The sequence below is a fragment of the Ranitomeya variabilis genome, chromosome 3 (assembly GCF_051348905.1).
Source record: "Ranitomeya variabilis isolate aRanVar5 chromosome 3, aRanVar5.hap1, whole genome shotgun sequence".
In the NCBI taxonomy this organism is placed as follows: Eukaryota; Metazoa; Chordata; class Amphibia; order Anura; family Dendrobatidae; genus Ranitomeya; species Ranitomeya variabilis.
In genome coordinates this window covers 325,517,487-325,537,471 of record NC_135234.1, presented here as the reverse complement: position 1 = coordinate 325,537,471, position 19,985 = coordinate 325,517,487, and the positions used below count along the sequence as shown (strand labels likewise).

At 44.8% G+C, this 19,985-nt stretch overlaps 1 protein-coding gene across 7 annotated transcripts in view; it reads right to left on the bottom strand.

Annotated features, from left to right (window-relative positions):
* PTPRU (protein tyrosine phosphatase receptor type U) overlaps positions 1-16,604 on the bottom strand; it is a 249,566-nt gene extending 232,962 nt beyond the window's left edge. For 6 of the 7 annotated variants that reach the window (XM_077295770.1, XM_077295772.1, XM_077295771.1 and 3 more), the window contains exon 1: positions 16,369-16,604. In XM_077295770.1, coding sequence (XP_077151885.1) covers positions 16,369-16,456 — 88 coding nt within the window. In that variant the 5' untranslated portion in view covers positions 16,457-16,604. The remainder of the gene's footprint in view (positions 1-16,368) is intronic. The other variant, XM_077295777.1, reaches the window with a different exon arrangement.
* Between the last annotated feature and the right edge of the window lie 3,381 nt (positions 16,605-19,985).

Genomic DNA, 19,985 nt, shown 5'->3' with positions numbered 1-19,985 from the left:
TACCAGCGTAAAAGTAAAAAAAACAAACAGTACATGCTCACCTGCGCGTCCCTCAGCGTCTGCTTCCTGCTCTGACTGAGATCCGGCCCTAAAGTGAAAGTGAAAGCACAGCGGTGACGTCACCGCTGTGCTGTTAGGGCCGGAGCTCAGTCAGTGTCAGGAAGCAGACGCTGAGGGACGCGCAGGTGAGCATGTACTGTTTGTTTTTTTTACTTTTACGCTGGTAACCAGGGTAAACATCGGGTTACTAAGCGCGGCCCTGCGCTTAGCAACCCGATGTTTACCCTGGTTACCCGGGGACCTCGGCATCGTTGGTCGCTGGAGAGCGGTCTGTGTGACAGCTCTCCAGCGATCAAACAGCGACGCTGCAGCGATCGGCATCGTTGTCGCTATCGCTGCAGCGTCGCTTAATGTGACGGTACCTTTACTTACAGATATTGAATAGGCACATAAACCTGAAACCAGATTACTCTCCGCATGCTACAGCCATAGATTTTATCAAGAAAGTTCCTGCCCTGTGAAATGGAGGAGAGGGGAGGGGTTCAGATAATGGGGCCAACTGCTAGAAGGACCTGAAAGGTGGAGGGGCCTGAACCTATGTGTGACTGAGTGACATTAAAAACAGACAAGACCGAAAGAGCACAATCAGGAAAAATTGCAAGGCTTCTGCTACCCATCACAATGTTAAAAATGAACAGAACACGGATTTAATACAGATGGCTGCCCTAAAGACTTGCATGAGTCATTTTGATCTGTGACTAGGAGCAAAAGCGGAAATGTCTCTATGATATTTTACAGACACTCTGTCCGCTAATAAACATGGACATGTAACTAGCCCCATGAACTATCATGGGTACATAGTCGATCTGTGAAAAACACAGATACAACATATACGTGGATAAAATACGTGGATAAAATGACATATGAATGAGGCCTAAGAGTTCCTGAACATAGCTAATCACTGGCAGGCAGACAGACAGAAAAGGGCCTGTGTGTAAGAACAATATATTGGCCCTTTGAAGCCCAAGAGCTCCTAAAAATGCAATATTGCACCTGCTTTGGAAGTATAAATGGCCCCCTTACCTCTTGGGTCCCTGTGGGCGTGTCACGGGAGACCTAGGTAGGATAGAGCTAATAACCCGGGCCCCTGCGATTTCCCTCAGACTAGGGAAACCCTGACTGACCCTCTACCCAGAGTTTACACAGATGGTGTGCATGTCTGAGCCTCCATCCTCGCCCTATCTCCTGTTTCAACCCTAGGCTGAAACCACAACCCACCACCCAGTGAAGAGTCCACACTCCAATACCCACAGTTAGCACAGACAAGGATAACGGAAAAATAAGCACAACGCCGCAGTCACTCAGGAATACACTATAAATGCAAAGGGCAAAACAAATACAAATATAGGAAGGAGCAAATAAGACAAAGGGAAATACACCACCAGCAACGATACTCCAACTACTAGCTCACCACTCCAGACTGAGATAACATGCACAAGACAGAAGCTATAATCGGTGACGCCCAATGTTCAGGAGAACTATTTAAAGGCAGCGGGCATGGCCCAGCTTCCAATCCGAGCACCAGGTAATTTAACCCTGGACCAGCTAGATAAAATCTAGCCGACGCCAATGAGCGCATAGTGGTCAAAAGCGGAATTACCGCTGTCTGTCGAACGACCTGGTCTGAACAGCGTCCGACATGACAGGGCGGCACAGGTTGCACCAATTACTTGTCCATCCCTGTAGCTAATATTATAGCATTAACTTTAGACGTCATGATTTCAGGTTGGGGTCAAAACGACACATTTACCAGGTAGCTATGGTGACTAGAAAAGCAAACACCAAGAGTAGATCCCATGTTTTCGGTGGCTACGTACTTCCACACACAAACCCAGAAGACTGACCAGTTACTGCCAACAGGCTGTTACTACTGAGAAAAGGAATAATTGAGAAAAAGGCGGAAATCCCTATTGTGATTACTGCCAAAGGATTAAGCAAGGTGATCTCTAGCTTGACTACTGGGGGGCTGTTCTGTAATTGCTGGAAATACTGTCTCCACTGGTGGTAGAGAAGGGCACTGTGGTCAAACTGTTGGCGGGAAACACGGAAAGGGAACCTGAAAACAGAAAAAACCGCTAGTGACCGGCGGTTTTAGTTTATAGGTTAATAGCATTAACACAAAATTTGGCATTTTATCTGTTTACCAAAACATATTCAAGATACAGTTATATAATAAATATGGGATGAAAGTGCAGACTCGCAGCTTTAAGAAATATTAAAGAAGAGAGAAAAAGTACAATAAGGTGTTATCCGATTTAAATGGATAATACAAATAAAGGTTAGCATAAGCTTTAATTTAAATGTATTCACTTCTTAGTTAGAAAAGGGTTAATGAATTACAGCCCTTTAATATGCAGCTGTCTCTTTTTAAATTGACAAAAGGTAATTGGTCAATTATCTCAAAAGCTCCTTAATGGGCTGCATGAGCTATTTTCTCATTAATCCATCAGCAATTAAGCAAGTAAAAGGTCTGGAGCTGACTCCAGTTGTGGTATTTGAATTTAGAAGTTGTTGCTGTGCATCTACAACATGTGGTCAAAGGAGCTCTCCATGGAAGAGAAACAGATCATCATTAGCCTGAAAAAAGAAGAAATCCATTAGAGAGCAGAAATGTTAGGAGTGGCCAAATCAACATGTTTGGTCCTTTTTGCAAAAAAAAGAGTGCTCTGGTGAGCTTGGAAACTTAAAATGGCCTGGACATCTACAGAAGACAACCGTGGTGTATGATCACAGAATCTTTTCCATGGTGAAGAAAAAAACCTTCCACAACATCCACCCAAGTGAGGAACACTCTCCAGGAAGTCGGTGTTTCAGTATATACAGTCATGGCCGAAATTGTTGGCACCCTTGAAATTGTTCCAGAAAATGAAATATTTCTCTCACAAAATTATTGCAATTACACATGCTTAGTAAAGCAAATAACCTTAGTTCCTTATTGATGAAATGAATTAAAACATCAAGTTTTATTTATACTGGATTAAAACCATAACACAACTACAGCAGATAAACACATATAACACATAACCGTGCTCTCTACTCTGACCCTGAGATAGGGATCCTATATCACGCTCTGCCTGGCAGCGAAGGTTGGCACCCTATACACAAAAACGAGATTGGCGCCCCCACTCGTCGGCGGCTGACCCTATCACTCCTGCAATATGCCATAGGCAAAGTGACTCATGCTCACTATCAATTGTAACCAACAAGGAAATTATAGAACAATTAAAGAAGCAAATGAGTATAATATATTTTGCACATATAGGGCTCCTTTTAGCAGGGTGAGAGACACGGACTAGGACAATAAGTGCAAAACCAAAAAAAGTGCTCGTGCTCAACAAACATCTCACTCGACCTGAACCCTATTGATATAAATCCTGCCTGATTGTGGGGGTTGGCACCCTACTGTGCAGCGGATATGGCGCCCCCACTCACCGACGGCTTTCCCTAAAATGCCCTATTGATAATAATAGGCTAATTGGAAAAACCATCACAGTGTGCAAATGCACAAGCAGGACAAAAAAACAGCAATTAAAAACTATAGCCCTCAGCCGAAGACTTCATAGCAATAATAGCAAGCATATGGGTAGGGAATGAGAACCGATACTTATCGGAAAGAAGATAAGCTGAACGCCTCTACGCGTTTCACCAAAGCGGATCGTCAGGAGGCCATGATGTATAGATGGTAGCACTTATTTTCCCAGTCCGTGTTGTTCTATAATTTCCTTTGTTCTATAATCTCGTTTTTGTGTATAGGGTGCCAACCTCCGCTGCCAGGTAGAGCGTGATATAGGATCCCTATCTCAGGGTCAGAGTAGAGAGCACGGTTATGTGTTATATGTGTTTATCTGCTGTAGTTGTGTTATGGTTTTAATCCAGTATAAATAAAACTTGATGTTTTAATTCATTTCATCAATAAGGAGCTAAGGTTATTTGCTTTACTAGATTTAATTTTTGACCTTTTTGCTGTTTATCAGCATTTGTTTACTGAGTCAATTACACATGCTTAAGGTACCTTCACACTAAACGACTTTGCAACGAGAACGACAACGATCCGTGACGTTGCAGCGTCCTGGATAGCGATATCGTTGTGTTTGACACGCAGCAGCGATCTGGATCCCGCTGTGATATCGCTGGTCGTTGCTGAAAGTCCAGAACTTTATTTGGTCGTCAGATCGGCGTGTATCGTCGTGTTTGACAGCAAAAGCAATGATGCCAGCAATGTTTTACAATGGTAACCAGGGTAAATATCGGGTTACTAAGCGCAGGGCCGCGCTTAGTAACCCGATATTTACCCTGGTTACCATTGTAAAAGTAAAAAAAAAAACACTACATACTCACCCTCTGATGTCTGTCACGTCCCCTGTCGTCCGCGCTGCTGCTCAGAGCTTCCTGCACTGAATGTGTCAGTGCCAGCCGTAAAGCAAAGCACAGCGGTGACGTCACCGCTATGCTTTAGGGCCGGCGCTTACACAGTGCAGGGAAGCTGAAGGCGAGGGACGCGACAGACACGGCAATGTAAGTATGTAGTGTTTGGTTTTTTTTTACATTTACACTGGTAACCAGGGTAAACATCGGGTTACTAAGCGCGGCCCTGCGCTTAGTAACCCGATGTTTACCCTGGTTACCCGGGGACTTCGGCATCGTTGGTCGCTGGAGAGCTGTCTGTGTGACAGCTCTCCAGCGACCACACAGCGACGCTGCAGCAATCGGCATCGTTGTCGATATCGCTGCAGCGTCGCCTAATGTGACGGTACCTTAAGTTAAACACATGTTTATTTCCTTTGTGTGTATTGAAACAACACAAAAAAAGGCAAATTGGACATCATTTCACACAAAACCACCAAAAATGGTCCGTAAAAAATTGTTGGACATCTTTCCAAAAATGTGGGTAAACAATTTTGTTTCAAGCATTTGATGCTCGTTCAAACTCATGCATAGCAAGTAACAAGTGTGGGCAATATGAGAATCATGCCTGAAACCAGATAAAAAGGGGAGAATTTGACTCAATCTCTGAATTGTATGTTTGTGTGTGCCACACTAAGCATGGAGAACAGCAAGAGAAGAAGAGAACTGTTTGAGGACTTGAGAACCAAAATTGTTAAAAAATATCAAAAATCTCAAGGTTACAAGTTCATATCCAGAGATCTTGATGTTCCTCTGTCCACAGTGCACAACATAATGAAGAAGTTTACAAGCCATGGCACTGTAGCTAATCTCCCTGGATGTGGATGGCAGAGAAAAATCATGAAAGGTTGCAACTTAGGATAGTCCGGATGGTGGATAAGCAGCCCAATCAAGTTCCGAAGAAATTCAAGCAATTCAAAAGGCTCAGGATGCATCAAACTATCCGTCGACATTTGAATGAAGTGAAATGCTATGGCAGGAGACCCAGGAGGACCCCACTGCTGACACAGAGGCATAAAAAAGCTACAGTGCAGTTTGCCACAATGTACGTGAATAAGCCAAAATCCTTGTGAAAGTGTCTTATTGACAGATGAGACAAAGATAGAGCTTTGTGGTAAAGCTCATCATTCTACTGTTTACTGAAAATGGAATGAGGCCTACAAAAGAAAAGAACACAGTGACGACAGTCAAATATGGTGGAGTGTTGTGAATTCCGTTCTCGGACTCCCTCCTGTGGTCGTGAATGGTACTTTGGTGAGTTCTGTCCTTGGACACCCTCTGGTGGCTTTAAGTGGAACTGCTGATCTTTGAGGGTGGCTTTCTCAGCTGCCTCGTTTATTGTTGCTGCTGGCTTCCCTATTTAACTCTGCCCAGGTCGTTAATTCATGCCAGCTGTCAATGTCTCAGTACTGGTTCAGATCTCTCTTGGATTTCTCTGATGACCTGTCTACTCCAGCAGAAGCTAAGTCCTTGCTAGTTCATTTTCTGTTCATTGGTTTTTTTGAATATATTTCTTAGTACATGCTATGTTTTTGTCCAGCTTACTATTATGATATTTCCTTGCTAGCTGGAAGCTCTGGGGGTGCACAGCTGCACCTCCACACCGCGAGTCGGTGTGGAGGTCTTTTTGCACACTCTGCGTGGTTTTTGTAGTTTTTAATACTGACCGCATAGTTCCCTTTCCTATCCTCTGTCTGTCTAGAGAAGATTCGGCCTCCTTTGCTAAAATCTGTTTCATTCCTGTGTTTGTTACTTCCCCTTAACTCACAGTCAATATTTGTGGGGGCTACCTTTACTTTGGGGAATTTCTCTGAGGCAAGGTAGGCTACTATTTCTATCTTTAGGGGTAGTTAGCTCTTAGGCTGTGAAGAGGCGTCTAGGGAGAGTTAGGTACGCTCCACGGCTATTTCTAGTGTGTGTGATAGGATTAGGGATTGCGGTCAGTAGAGTTACCACGTCCTCAGAGCTTGTCCCAGGTTTTTCCATTTTAACCATCAGGTCATTTCGGGTGCTCCTAACCACCAGGTCCATAACAGTGGAGGTTCAAAGATATTTTGGTGATGTTGTGCTGCCTCTGTCACTGGGTGCCTTGACTATGTGCAAGGCATCATGAAATCTGAAGATTATCAAAGGATTTTGGGTTGCAATGTAATGCCCGATGTCAGAAAGCTGAGTTTGCGCTCTAGGTCATGAGTCTTCCAGGAGGAAAATGACCCCAAACATACATCAAGAAGCACCCAGAAATGGATGGAAACAAGGCACTGAAGAATTCTGACGTGGCCAGCAATGAGTCCCTATCTAAATCCTATTGAACACCTGTGGAGAGATCTTAAAATTGCTGTTGGTAGAAGGCAGAAGGCACCTTTCAAATATGAGAGACCTGGAGAAGTTTGCAAAAGAAGAGTGGTCCAAAATTCCAATTGAAAGTTGTTAAAAGCTTCTTGATGGTTATAGAAAGCGATTGATTCTAGTTATTTTTTCCAAAGCGTGTGCAACCAAATATTAAGTTGAGGATGCCAACAATTTTGTCCGACCCATTTTTGGGGTTTTGTCTGAAACTATATTCAATTTGCCTTTTTGTCTCTGCTTTTTTGTGTTGTTCTAATACACGCAAAGGAAATGAACAGGTGGATAACAAAACATGTGTAATTGCAGTCAATTTCTTGGAGAAATACTTCATTTTCTGATACAATTTCTAGGGTGTCAACACTTTCAGCCATGACTATATATGGAGGAACTGAGACAGATACAGTAGCTCTTGGCCAAACAATCGGCCTTTAGTCAATACCTGTGGCTAACTGTATGTCATCTCACTGCAGCATGATCTCTTAACATTGCTCGGCCTGCTGAGGAATACAAGGTATACTATGTGATAACACTCTATAACACCAGCCTCATGGGCAACCAACAGTAGCTTGATAAATGACTTGTCTACTATACACCCAAAATATTGTTAGTTTACTAATTTGCTAGGCTAGATAATCATAACAAATATCACAAAGAGCATCAATTCCAATCTATCTCTCTGTACATTATTGGATAAGGGATAATAAGTTTTAGGAATAGTTATTGGCGGCTCGTTCATCTGACAAGTATCCCTAACAAACCCCTATGCATATGTATACTCTGTTTGGTCAAGTGTGAATGTGTTGCCAATGGGTCTTTGAAAACAAAATCCTCCTTTCCCTCAGCATATGGTGAAAATGTCATATATATTAGATGGTGATTGAGGTCTACTGTGTGAGGCCACCTTAAGGACAGGATGTACTTAAGGAGGTTATCTAATCAACAACATTTGGAGAAGTGCTATTCACTTCTATCTATGGGAACAGTGATAAGCACCACACCTCCATTCACATAGTACTTTGTGCTTCCCATCTCTTGACTGGTGGGGATCCAGGGATATGACCCTACTAATCATACATTTATCTGTGGACTGGTGATATGTGTTGTTGATGATCACTTTAAATGTCTGTCAGTGCTTGCTTCTAAACATAGGAAATGTTATTCAAAGGTAAAAGTAACTGGTTACTTGCTTTCCTAGACTTTCCACGTTAATGAATGTTATCATCAAATTGTTTCTGCTTATAATAGAAGTGATTCCAACATTGTCACAGAATTGCCATTCATGAAATCCCTCTTCACACAATGAATGGGATGCAGCGCTCATGGGAGCACCATTGTGTTGATCGTTGCAGGCGGCAGAAGTTGAACTTGCAATAATCAGACATTGATATCATATTCCTTTATGTTATGGGGAAAAAGAGAATGTGTTCAATGTCTTATTACCTTCCTTTCCATTAACAGAGTTTTCACCTGCTAAGAAATTACTATTTTAATTGTACCCGATTCCCCATCATAAAAATCCAGCTACAGCTCACTATTACACACTGTGCACACTATTACAATAGTGAGATAAGCGCTCATCTGAAGGAAATCAATATGTTTGGACAGGTTAAAAAACTACATTGTAACCCTCTGTATTCGATAGAACTAAGGAGTCATAAGTCAGTTTGTCAGTTCCTTTGTCATAAGATTATCAGCAAAGCTCATCAGAAGAGGGATGGTGCATAAGATGCCTACATCATCCTCGAAAACAAGATGAAGATCTGCCACAGTTGAAACCTCAGTTTTCACCACCATAGCATGTAACAAACAAAGAACCATATACCTAATCTGTCATACATAGACTAATATCACTTGCATTTCGCCTTTCTCCTTGTATGTACCAAGCTCCTACTAAGATCAACTAATTCTCTGCTATACAGAAATTTACTCGGAAAAGATGAAAAAGGATGACAAATCAAGACCAAAGTACATTTCTGTAAAGCAGAGATTTTGTTGATCTTAGTAGAAACTTGGTACATACAAGGAAAAAGACGAAATGCAAGTGATACTAGTTTAGTTTAAGTTTTGGGCATTTTTTTGTTTGTGCCAAATTCATTTTGGCTTTGCTGACATTTTGCACTAGTTTGTTCAGTCCTCGTCTTTTTTGCTAGGTAATGTGTCCATGGTTTTCATTAGATGTTTTAACGTTTTAATCAGGTCCCTGTTTTTTGCTCAAAGTCTGCCTAATTATTTTTTTTGTAGTATATTGATACCATGCAACATTTCAAAGCTTATTGAAAGGGTTTGCACTGTTACTAAAAAAAAGTCCAAATAAGACAAAACAACACAAAAATAAAATTCATTAAATACTGTGCACCATTTTGATTAACTTAGTGCAAAATATTGACGAATCAAGGCCCTTATTCCCAATTAACATGCAGCAGCAGATAAATGAATTGAGAATTTAATTCCTGTAATGCGAACAATGAAAAGAAGCAAAAATGTGTTGTTTAAATGATTTAGGTTTAAAGTCCTTAATGCTTCTTCTTTATCTGTCACAAGAAAATTAATTTGGATCCTAATGAGATGCTATTACCTCCCCTTAAACCTGGAGCACACACACGCTGCCCCAGATCCCACAATAGGGGGATTTTAAAAAGCTGCAGTCTTTGGGATTAACTGGGTCCCTATTGTTTCCTAAAGCGTCTGGTCCATGTAGCTGAAGAGTCAGCGGGATCACTGATTGCAGACAACATTAACCTTTTGTTTTCCACTTGTTTGTAATGACAAACATAGCGGAGGTGGGGGGTACAGAATAATGAGGTGTTGTGGTGTCTGACAGCACTACAGATAATTTCTAATAATGAAGAATAAGACCACTTGTAAATGCATAATCTAACACTGTAAAAAGAAAAGCATGGCTAATTCAAGCGTGGCCTGCGCACAAGATTTTTGAAAAACTGCTGTCTTCACTGGCTACGGTTTTAAGCTGGAATTTTCTACGAAGCTGCACTCGTCAGCTCCACTGGTCATGAATGTTATTATTCTCTGTTTACTATGAAAGGAGCACTGACTAAATTACACAGCGGTACAAGACGAGCTGCTAGATAGAAATGTTTATTGAGATCCTCATAACGGGATGAGATAACGTGCAGATCAGAGATGGACGTACAGTCAGCTTTTCTCCAGCCTGAAGTGGCTGCTTACCGCAGGGACAGACAAATTACTGTAAATCTCTTCAGAAGCCAATCAGACTATTATAGAAGCAAGTCAAAAAGAACTAAAATAAACATCAAAAGAAACAGCACTTAAAGGTAGGGGCCAGCAGCACATTTCCAGATGCATTGGCTCCTGGGTTCTGTCCAGCCTTGGCTCACAGGGAACAAAAGATTGTATTTTGCAGGAGAGCAACAAATATTCTTCAGGTTTGATGTCCCCTAAGCATCCATGGCAAATCTCTTCTAACCTGTGATATCAGTGCAGCCTCCTATCATCCCCCTCCAGCACTATCTCCAGGGCAGCCACCAATCATCCACCTCCAGCACCTTCTCCAGTGCAGCCTCCTATCATCCACCTCCAGCACCTTCTCCTTCGAAACCTCCTATCATCCACCTCCTGCACCTTCTCCAGCGCAACCTCCTACCATCAACCTCCAGCACCTTCTCCAGCGCAACCTCCTATCATCCACCTCCAACACCTTCTCCAGTGCAACCTCCCATCATCCACCTCCAGCACCTTCACCAGCGCAACCTACTATCATCTACCTCCAGCACCTTCTCTAGTGCAGCCTCCTATCATCCACCTCCAGTACCTTTTCCAGGTCAACCTCCTATCATCCACCTCCAGCACCTTTTCCAGGTCAACCTTCTATCATGCACCTCCAGCACCTTCTCCAGTGCAGCCTCCTATCATCCACCTCCAGCACCTTCTCCAGTGCAGCCTCCTATCATCCACCTTCAGCCCTTTCTCCAGTCCAGCCTCCTATCATCCACCTCCAGCTCTTTCTCCAGTGCATCATATCATCCACCTCCAGCACCTTTTCCAGTGCAACCTCCTATCATCCACCTCCAGCATATTCTCCAGTGCAGCCTTCTATTATCCACCTCCAGCATGTCCTCCAGTGCAGTCTTCTATTATCTACCTACAGCATTTTCTCCAGTGCAACCTCCAATCATCCACATCCAGCGCCTTCTCCAGCACAGCCTCCTATCATCCAGATGCAACCCCTTCTTCAGTGCAGCCTCCTATCATCCACCTCCAGCACCTTCTCCAGTGCAGCCACCAATCATCCACCTCCAGCACCTTCTCCAGTACAGCTTCTTATTATCCACCTCGAGCACCATCTCCAGAGCAGTCTCCTATCATCCATTTCCAGCACCTTCTCCAGTGCAAGCTTCCTATCATCCACCTCCAGCACCTTCTCCAGTGCAGCCTCCAACCATCCACCTCCAGCACCTTCTCCAGGGCAACCTCCTATCATTCACCTCCAGCACCTTCTCCAGCGCAACCTCCTATCATCCACATCCAGCACCTTCTCCAGCGCAGCCTCCTATCATCCAGATGCAACCCCTTCTTCAGTGCAGCCTCCTATCATCCACCTCCAGCACCTTCTCCAGTGCAGCCACCTATCATCCACCTCCAGCACCTTCTCCAGTACAGCTTCTTATTATCCACCTCGAGCACCATCTCCAGAGCAGTCTCCTATCATCCATTTCCAGCACCTTCTCCAGTGCAAGCTTCCTATCATCCACCTCCAGCACCTTCTCCAGTGCAGCCTCCAACCATCCACCTCCAGCACCTTCTCCAGGGCAACCTCCTATCATTCACCTCCAGCACCTTCTCCAGCGAAGCCTCCTATCATCCACCTCCAGCACCTTCTCCAGTGCAGCCTCCTATCATCCACCTCCAGTACCTTCTCCAGTGCAGCCTCCTATCATCCACCTTCAGCCCTTTCTCCAATCCAGCCTCCTATCATCCACCTCCAGCTCTTTCTCCAGTGCATCATATCAGCCACCTCCAGCACCTTTTCCAGTGCAACCTCCTATCATCCACCTCCAGCACATTCTCCAGTGCAGCCTTCTATCATCCACCTCCAGCATGTTCTCCAGTGTAGCCTCCTATCATCCACCTACAGCATTTTCTCCAGTGCAACCTCCAATCATCCACATCCAGCACCTTCTCCAGCGCAGCCTCCTATCATCCAGATTCAACCCCTTCTTCAATGCAGCCTCCTATCATCTGCCTCCAGCACCTTCTCCAGTGCAGCCTCCTATCATCCATCTCCAGCACCTTCTCCAGTAACGCCTCCTATTATCCACCTCCAGCACCTTCTCCAGTGCAGCCTCCTATCATCCACCTCCAGCACCTTCTCCAGTACAGCTTCTTATTATCCACCTCCAGCACCATCTCCAGAGCAGCCTCCTATCATCCATTTCCAGCACCTTCTCCAGTGCAAACTCCTATCATCGACCTCCAGCACCTTCTCCAGCGCAACCTCCTATCCACCTACAGCACCTTTTCCAGAGCAACTTCCTACCATCCACCTCCAGCACCTTCTCAAGCACAACCTCCTATCATCCACCATGATCTCCACCATCTCCAGTGCAGCCTATCTTCCACCTCCAGCACCTTCTTCAGAGCAACCTCCTATCATCCACTTTCAGCACCTTCTCAAGCACAACCTCCTATCATCCACCTCCAGCACATTCTCCAGTACAGCCTTCTAACATCCACCCCCAGCACCTTCTCCAGTGCAGCCTCCTAACATCAACCTCCAGAACCTTGCCCAGTGCAGCCGCCTATCCTGTATCTCCAGCACCTTCTCCAGTGCAGCCTATCGTCCACCTCCAGCACCTTCTCCAGTGCAGCCTCCCATCATCCAGCTCCAGCACCTTCTCCAGCGCAACCTCCTATCATCCACCTCCAGCATCTTCTCCAGTGCAGTCTTCTATAACCCACCTCCAGCACCTTCTCCAGTGCAGCCTAACATAAACTTCCAGCAACGTTTCCAGTGCAGCCTCCTATCATCCACCTCCAGCACCTTCTCCAGTGAAGCCTCCTATCATTTATCTCTAGCACCTTCTCCAGTTCACTCTCCTATCATCTATCTCCAGCGCCTTCTCCAGTGCAGCCTACCATCCATCTCCAGTGCATCTGCCTTCAGCACCTTCTCCACTGCAGCCTCCTATCATTCATCTCCAGCACCTTCTCCAGTGAAGCCTCCTATCATTCATCTCCAGCACATTCTCCAGTGCAGTCTCCTATCATCCGCCTCCAGCAATTTCTTAAGTGCAGCTTCCAATCATCCACCTCCAGCACCTTCTTCAGTGCCACCTCCTATCATCCACCTCCAGCAGCTTCTCCATTGCAACCACCTATCATCTACCTCCAGCTCCTTCTCTCTCCTATCCCTATTGCCCAGGGCACATTATTCTCCTATGACCCCCTGCCTGATTATCTTCTCCTTAGCCTGCACTTTTGCTTCCTTCAATTCAGGCTGTAGCAATCTTTTGTCTCCCTCTTCAGACCCCCTGTGCCTGTTTGGACAAGTTGTAGTGAGATGTTAATAGGGGCTCCACAATAGTGTAAAGTATGTGTAGGGAGACAGGAATTGTGTGTAATCTCCCACATTAATCTCATGATCGTGAAACCAGCCTGATCCTTTGAGAAGGGTTGGTGTAAGGAATTTAGGCACAGTGCAAAAAAGAAAACGCATAATCGGTACAAAACTTCTAGAGCGTAGCTAAATACATTAATCCTACTTTACCAGGATTATACTGAAGTGATAATTGCAAGAAAAGAGTATAGTGACCAGCAGGCTAGGATATAGGCGTATACTGCTAGGACATCAATGGCATTCAATCCAAACAACTCTGCTTATCTCTGCGTAACCAAACTGTTGAATGCAGGTTTGTGGCATCAATGTGACCCTTGTAACATGTCAGTGCTAGAATCATTATACAATGCATACAATATACTATACACTGTAGCAGCTGCATTTGTAAGTAGCAGGACAGAATAAAACCACAATTCAACCCAAATAGAGATTCCGTTCTATTAATGATTTGGCCAAAGCGAAGCCAGCACAATACCCCAGTGCAGTTGCATAAACACAGTGGGGAATCATTAGTGCATTTATGGGTCACTGATCGATACAACCACCTGCATTGTCAGTGCTCCTGTGGTGCAGTGGGCACACATGTAAGAACACATACACCACAATACCAGACCAGGGACCTCTGGCCTGTCATAATGAGGACACTGATGGAGGGGACCAGGCAGTCATAAGGTAGCGATATAAAGAAAAGGGGCTTTCATCTCTTTAGGAAGTGAGGTTAATCACCAGCAAAAAAGAGGAGTCTAAACATGAAGGTCCAGAGTCACAATTGACTATTTCACTGCTGGAACAAGTCATTCAGTGTGTTCAGCTCATCTGAAGATCTTATCATAATAAAAGCTCCTTTGTTGATGTTCATGCTGACACAAAACAACAGAGCCTCAATGGAAGGGTTCCACAATAGCCCCCATCCCCTTGTATATCCATTCTGGGTGAAACACCTATTTCATAGATGTTAGTCCTCACAAAAGTCTGATTTTTAGAAGACCAATAAAAGGACACCTATAGTCCTAGTTTCTTCTATTCAGGTAGAATATAAACTAGAGGATGCCATAGCTTGTTGAGTATACCCTCCCTCCTGGGAGCCCTTCCCGCCATTCACCAGGTCTCAGGGTGGCACATGACACATTTTTCTGCAGACATGTCTTCTCTGTCAACCAGGCGTTCAGTCCCTAATGACCAGGAGTGCATGTGTGTGTCTTCTTTCCCCAGCCTTGCCCTTCGGGGTACCCTTGAATAAGGGAATATGCCCTTTCATTGACCTGCCATACACTACTGAGAACAGCAACAGGTTCCCATATAAAAATATACATGAACAGTTTCCTATGACTCCTCTTTGCCAGTTATTTCACATAATGTCCACACTTCTACACCCCTGAATGTAACTGCTCCTCATACTCCCTCCTATCTCATTATGTAACTGCCTCTTATGACGCTCCTTGCCTTGGAATATATTAAAAGCTCACAAAATTCTCCTTTATCTGTCCCTACAGATTCTAGCACTGACATTTTTCCTTTGTCAGCAAAAACAACTTCTATAAATTATTAACATGTTAGCAACTAATTAATGAACATTCTGAAGCCCTTCCATCATTAAGCCAAACTTTACAGGTCGTCTGAGGGAGGGTTCCAGCATACAAGCGCAGCACATACCCCTCCTCTATCCACCTCGCAAAATAAGAAAAAACACATCAAAGGGAGGTATGTTAAACCGTAAAGAGCAAAGAGGATTATGGAAATAAAGGTATGGAGGAGGGGAAGGTGTTTTGGAAGCGTGAAGACGAGAATTAGGCAAGTGGAGTGGAAGTGGGTGAAGGGAAGTTTTTACATTCAAAGGAGATGATAACAGATACATTGGATGTGGGTGGTAGTGTATATGGGGGAGAATGATGTATACACAACGTTATTGTCTGTACATAGCACATACAGGGAGAAGCACAAAACAGCGTAATGGGTAGAGTACTATATGGGACCACTATACCACGAAAGAACAAAATAAGAAAGGTGGCACAATTCCACAGAGCAGCGAATTCTATAGATGGAATAAATGGCGCTAGAATAATAAATAATAATAATAATAATACTATGTCATATTACTGATATTTAAAGGGTGTGCCAGACATAAAGGAACTGGCAATGACTGGCATATGAGCAGTCTTCTTTTAACAGGTGGAAATGACTTAAATCTATAGATTAAGAAGGGTCTCAGCTGAGTAGGGGCTTGGAAGTGGCATAGGTCCTGTTTGGCCAGGAGAAATGGCGTAAGGCTGGCAACCAAGATTCCACCTACAGAAATGAATCTGTAGAGTCTTTCATAGGAAAAGAGCAAGTATAACGAGAAACAATGAGTTATTACAATGTGCTAAAAAATGTAAACAGAAAATAAGCATAGAAATAAATAAATACAAAGAGAAACGAATCACTACATTTCTGGCTGTGTACAATGGCAGGAATTGATAGTCTGGATCACCCAGCTCCAGGAATCTGCCGCCTGTCTCCACTATATGTGACCTACTGACCACAATGATAAAGTTCTATGGGTCAGAACAGATCTTTTCCACAGCAGACACAATGATATTGCTTGTTATCAGCGGGACGAGCCGAAGCTAGGAGTTGGGAAGTGATCCTATGGCTTTAGCATGGCACCCAGATCCAGACCACTGACTGCTCATGGCTAGGGGCACTCAGGTGAGGAGGCAGAAGTATGCCCCAGGACAGGGGCAGTGACAATGAAGGCAGGGGGCATAATACAGGGGTATAACAGATGGCAGCACGAGCAGGGCAAGGACTTCGGGACGGGGGGACAATGCACAACAATGCTGCAGGGAGAAGAAGGTCCTCAGTGTCAGCACACAGGGAAGAGGAGCAAGGTGCAGACTATGGGGGGCAGAGACCGGGGGAAAGGGCTGAAGGGGGAGTGTAAGAGCAGCAGGAGGGAGGAACTGCAACCAGTGACTGACCTGTGGGAGTCTCAGTCTCCAGGGGGAAGCACAGGGGGGCGACCAGGAGCAGCAGTGCCAGCCGGGGGTACACTTTGCCCTTCTCCATCTTTCTGTATTAGTCTAGTCTTCTGCCCCCTGCGGCCCAACCTGTAGGCTCCCCCCTCTCTCAAAACATACTCCTCTCCCCCCTTTTCATTCCTGCTCCAGCACAGGAAACTTGCAGAGTGGAGCGGAGTGTCAGACCAGCTCAGTGTACCAGGACTGACGTCATGGGCTCCAAGTAAAAAGTGCCCGCACTGCCACCTGCTGGACCCGTGAGGAACGTGGAGCAATGGTGCCATCTGCTGGTAGTATTAGGAATACAGCGCAACAATACATCCATCCAGTGCAGTTTCTTCTGCACCGGAAGGTGCGGTGCTTGTGTATAACTACAGGTCCCAGGCTTCATGGCTACACAGCAGAGACTCGAGAAGCTGATCTGATAATCATATCAAACGGCGCTCAGAATCAATAACTGAATAGATAGATAAATGAATAGAATTGTCCTCTTACAATTAAAGGTCAGCATACACCAATAATGTTGATGGTGAGACCACGCTGCGAGAGGCGGCGATTGTTTTCACCAGAGGTGCGGTGTCAAACGGAATGCAAGTAAATGTATCACAGAAAATGCCACCTACAAACTGATACTGAGATGTTACCTGTATCGCTGAAAAGTTCTGACTGCTGGGAGAGCTGGGTGCAGTGATCGTGGTCAGATGCCGGCAAAGCTGGATACAATAGTAGCGGTCAGTACCACGGAGAGGTGGTGCCGTTAGCTTGACCTCCTGGTGTGAGACAATGAAGTAATCGTCGGTGCACGCGGTGTAGGTGTGTCTAGGATGTCGGCGTGTTCGCGCAAGCCGCAGACACACAGAGACATGCCATGAGTACTGTTGGAGCCTCGCGCTGGGGATAGAAAGTAGTTAAGGCCGGTTTCACATTTGCCGTTGTGTCCGCAGCGTTTCGGACGCATACATCTGCATGCATCTTGATTTCCTATCTGTTACATTGTAGGCGCAGGTGCATGCATTTGCATGCGTTAGCCAGTGTTTGCTTACGCATGCGTATTGTCGCGGTGTGCGGCGGGTTGCGGATAACGCACCATGTTGCAATTTTTGTGGCTGCAAATTTCCGCCGCCATACACATGCGCGCACTTGCGGAAGGAGTGCATCAAATAAACGCATTACAGTCTATGGGAACACATGCGCTTTTATGAGTAAACATGTCTTGGAACTTGTTTTTAGCCACCCCCTAACAAACCTTATAAAAGAAGGTGTGGGCAGTGGAAGTCCAGTACTCTCAAGACTCTGGAAGCGAGAAAAACATTGCAGCATCTTTTTTGGAAGACTCTATCAAAAAGTGAGTATACAAGCTATATGTCTGCCTGTCTGTTTTTCTCCCTGCAGTCTGTAATCATTTCTGTGCCTCTTGCAGCATTCCTCATCATGTCCTCCACTGAAGATCAGACCTCACAGAGTGGACTGGAGACTGAAGTGAGTACACTTGCTACTGATTAGAGATGAGCTAGTATAATCGTGGGTAGTCGGTACTCAGTGAGTAATGAAGTACTCGCGGTACTCGGATAATAGCAAGTATTTCACTACTCGCCTAACACTATTTGGATATACTATAGGTGTATATATATACACTGCTCAAAAAAATAAGGAGAACACTTAAACAACAGAATATAACTCCAAGTAAATCAAACTTCTGTGAAATCAAACTGTTCACTTAGGAAGCAACACTGTTTGACAATCAATTTCACATGCTGCTGTGCAAATGGAATAGACAGCAAATGGAAATTATTGGCAATTATCAAGACACACTCAAGAAAGGAGTGGTTCTGCAGGTGGGGACCACAGACCACATCTCAGTACCAATGCTTTCTGGCTGATGTTTTGGTCACTTTCGAATGTTAGTTGTGCTTTCACTCTCGTGGTAGCATGAGACGGACTCTACAACCCACACAAGTGGCTCAGGTAGTGCAGCTCATCCAGGATGGCATATCAATGTGAGCTGTGGCAAGAATGTTTGCTGTGTTTGTCAGCGTAGTGTCCAGCTGGAGGTGCTACCAGGAGACAGGCCAGTACACCAGGTGATGTGGAGGGGGCCGTAGGAGGGCAACAACCCAGCAGCAGGACCGCTACCTCAGCCTTTGTGCAAGAAGGAAAAGGAGGAGCACTGCCAGAGCCCTGCAAAATGACCCCCTGCAGGCCACAAATCTGTATGTGTCTGCACAAACGGTTAGAAACCGACTCCATGAGGATGGTTTGAGTGCCCGACGTCCACAGATGGGGGTTGTGCTCACAGCCGAACACCGTGCAGGACTCTTGGCATTTGCCACAGAACACCAGGATTGGCAAATTCGCCACTGGTGCCCTGTGCTCTTCACAGATGAAAGCAGGTTCACACTGAGCACATGTGACAGACGTGACAGAGTCTGGAGACGCCATGGAGAGCGATCTGCTGCTTGCAACATCCTCCAACATGACCGTTTTGGCAGTGGGTCAGTAATGGTGTAGTGAGGCATTTCTTTGGAGGGCCGCACAGCCATCCATGTGCTCGCCAGAGGTAGCCTGACTGCCATTAGGTACCAAGATGAGATCCTCAGACTCCTTGTGAGACCATATGCTGGTGCGGTTGGCCCTGGGTTCCTCCTAATGCAGGACAATGCCAGACCTCATGTGGCTGGAGTGTGTCAGCAGTTCCTGCAAGATGAAGGTATTGAAGCTAAGGACTGGCCCACCCATTCCCCAGACCTGAATCCAATTGAACACATCTGGGACATCATGTCTCGCATCATCCACCAATGTCACATTGCACCACAGACTGTCCAGAAGTTGTCAGATGCTTTAGTCCAGGTCTGGGAGGAGATCCCTCAGGAGACCATCTGCCGCCTCATCAAGAGCATGCCCAGGCATTGTAGGGAGGTCATACAGGCACATGGAGGCCACAAACACACAACAGAACATCATTTTCTTGAGGCATTTCCACTGAAGTTGGATCAGCCTGTAGTTTGATTTTCCACTTTGAGTTTGAGTATCATTCCAAATCCAGACCTCCGTGGGATATTAATTTTGATTTACATTGATCATTTTTATGTTTTATTGTTCTCAACACATTCCACGATGTACTGAATAAAGATTTGCAACTGAAATATTTCATTCAGTGATATCTAGGCTGTGGGATTTTAGTATTCCCTTTATTGTTTTGAGCAGTGTATATATATATATATATATATTTTTTTTTTTTCATAGGTAGCAGAATAGCCGATAATTCAATTGTCGGGTTCAGTAAAATTATTGCAGAACCCAACAGGATATGAGACATGGTTTACATATAGTAAACCATTGCAGAACAGTTAGATTTGTATATGGCCCTCACTAATGATGTTAAGTGTGTGTGTGTGTGTGTGTGTGTGTGTGTGTGTGTGTGTGTGTGTGTGTGTGTGTGTGTGTGTGTAAAATTTGGGAACTGTAGGGGTTAAATTAAAGGATTAATACTATTTTTATTTATTCTTGACTGTCTTTGGTACACTTGACTGTTTTTTTTTTCTTTTTGACTGTTTTTGTTTTAAGTGTTTTATCTTTCC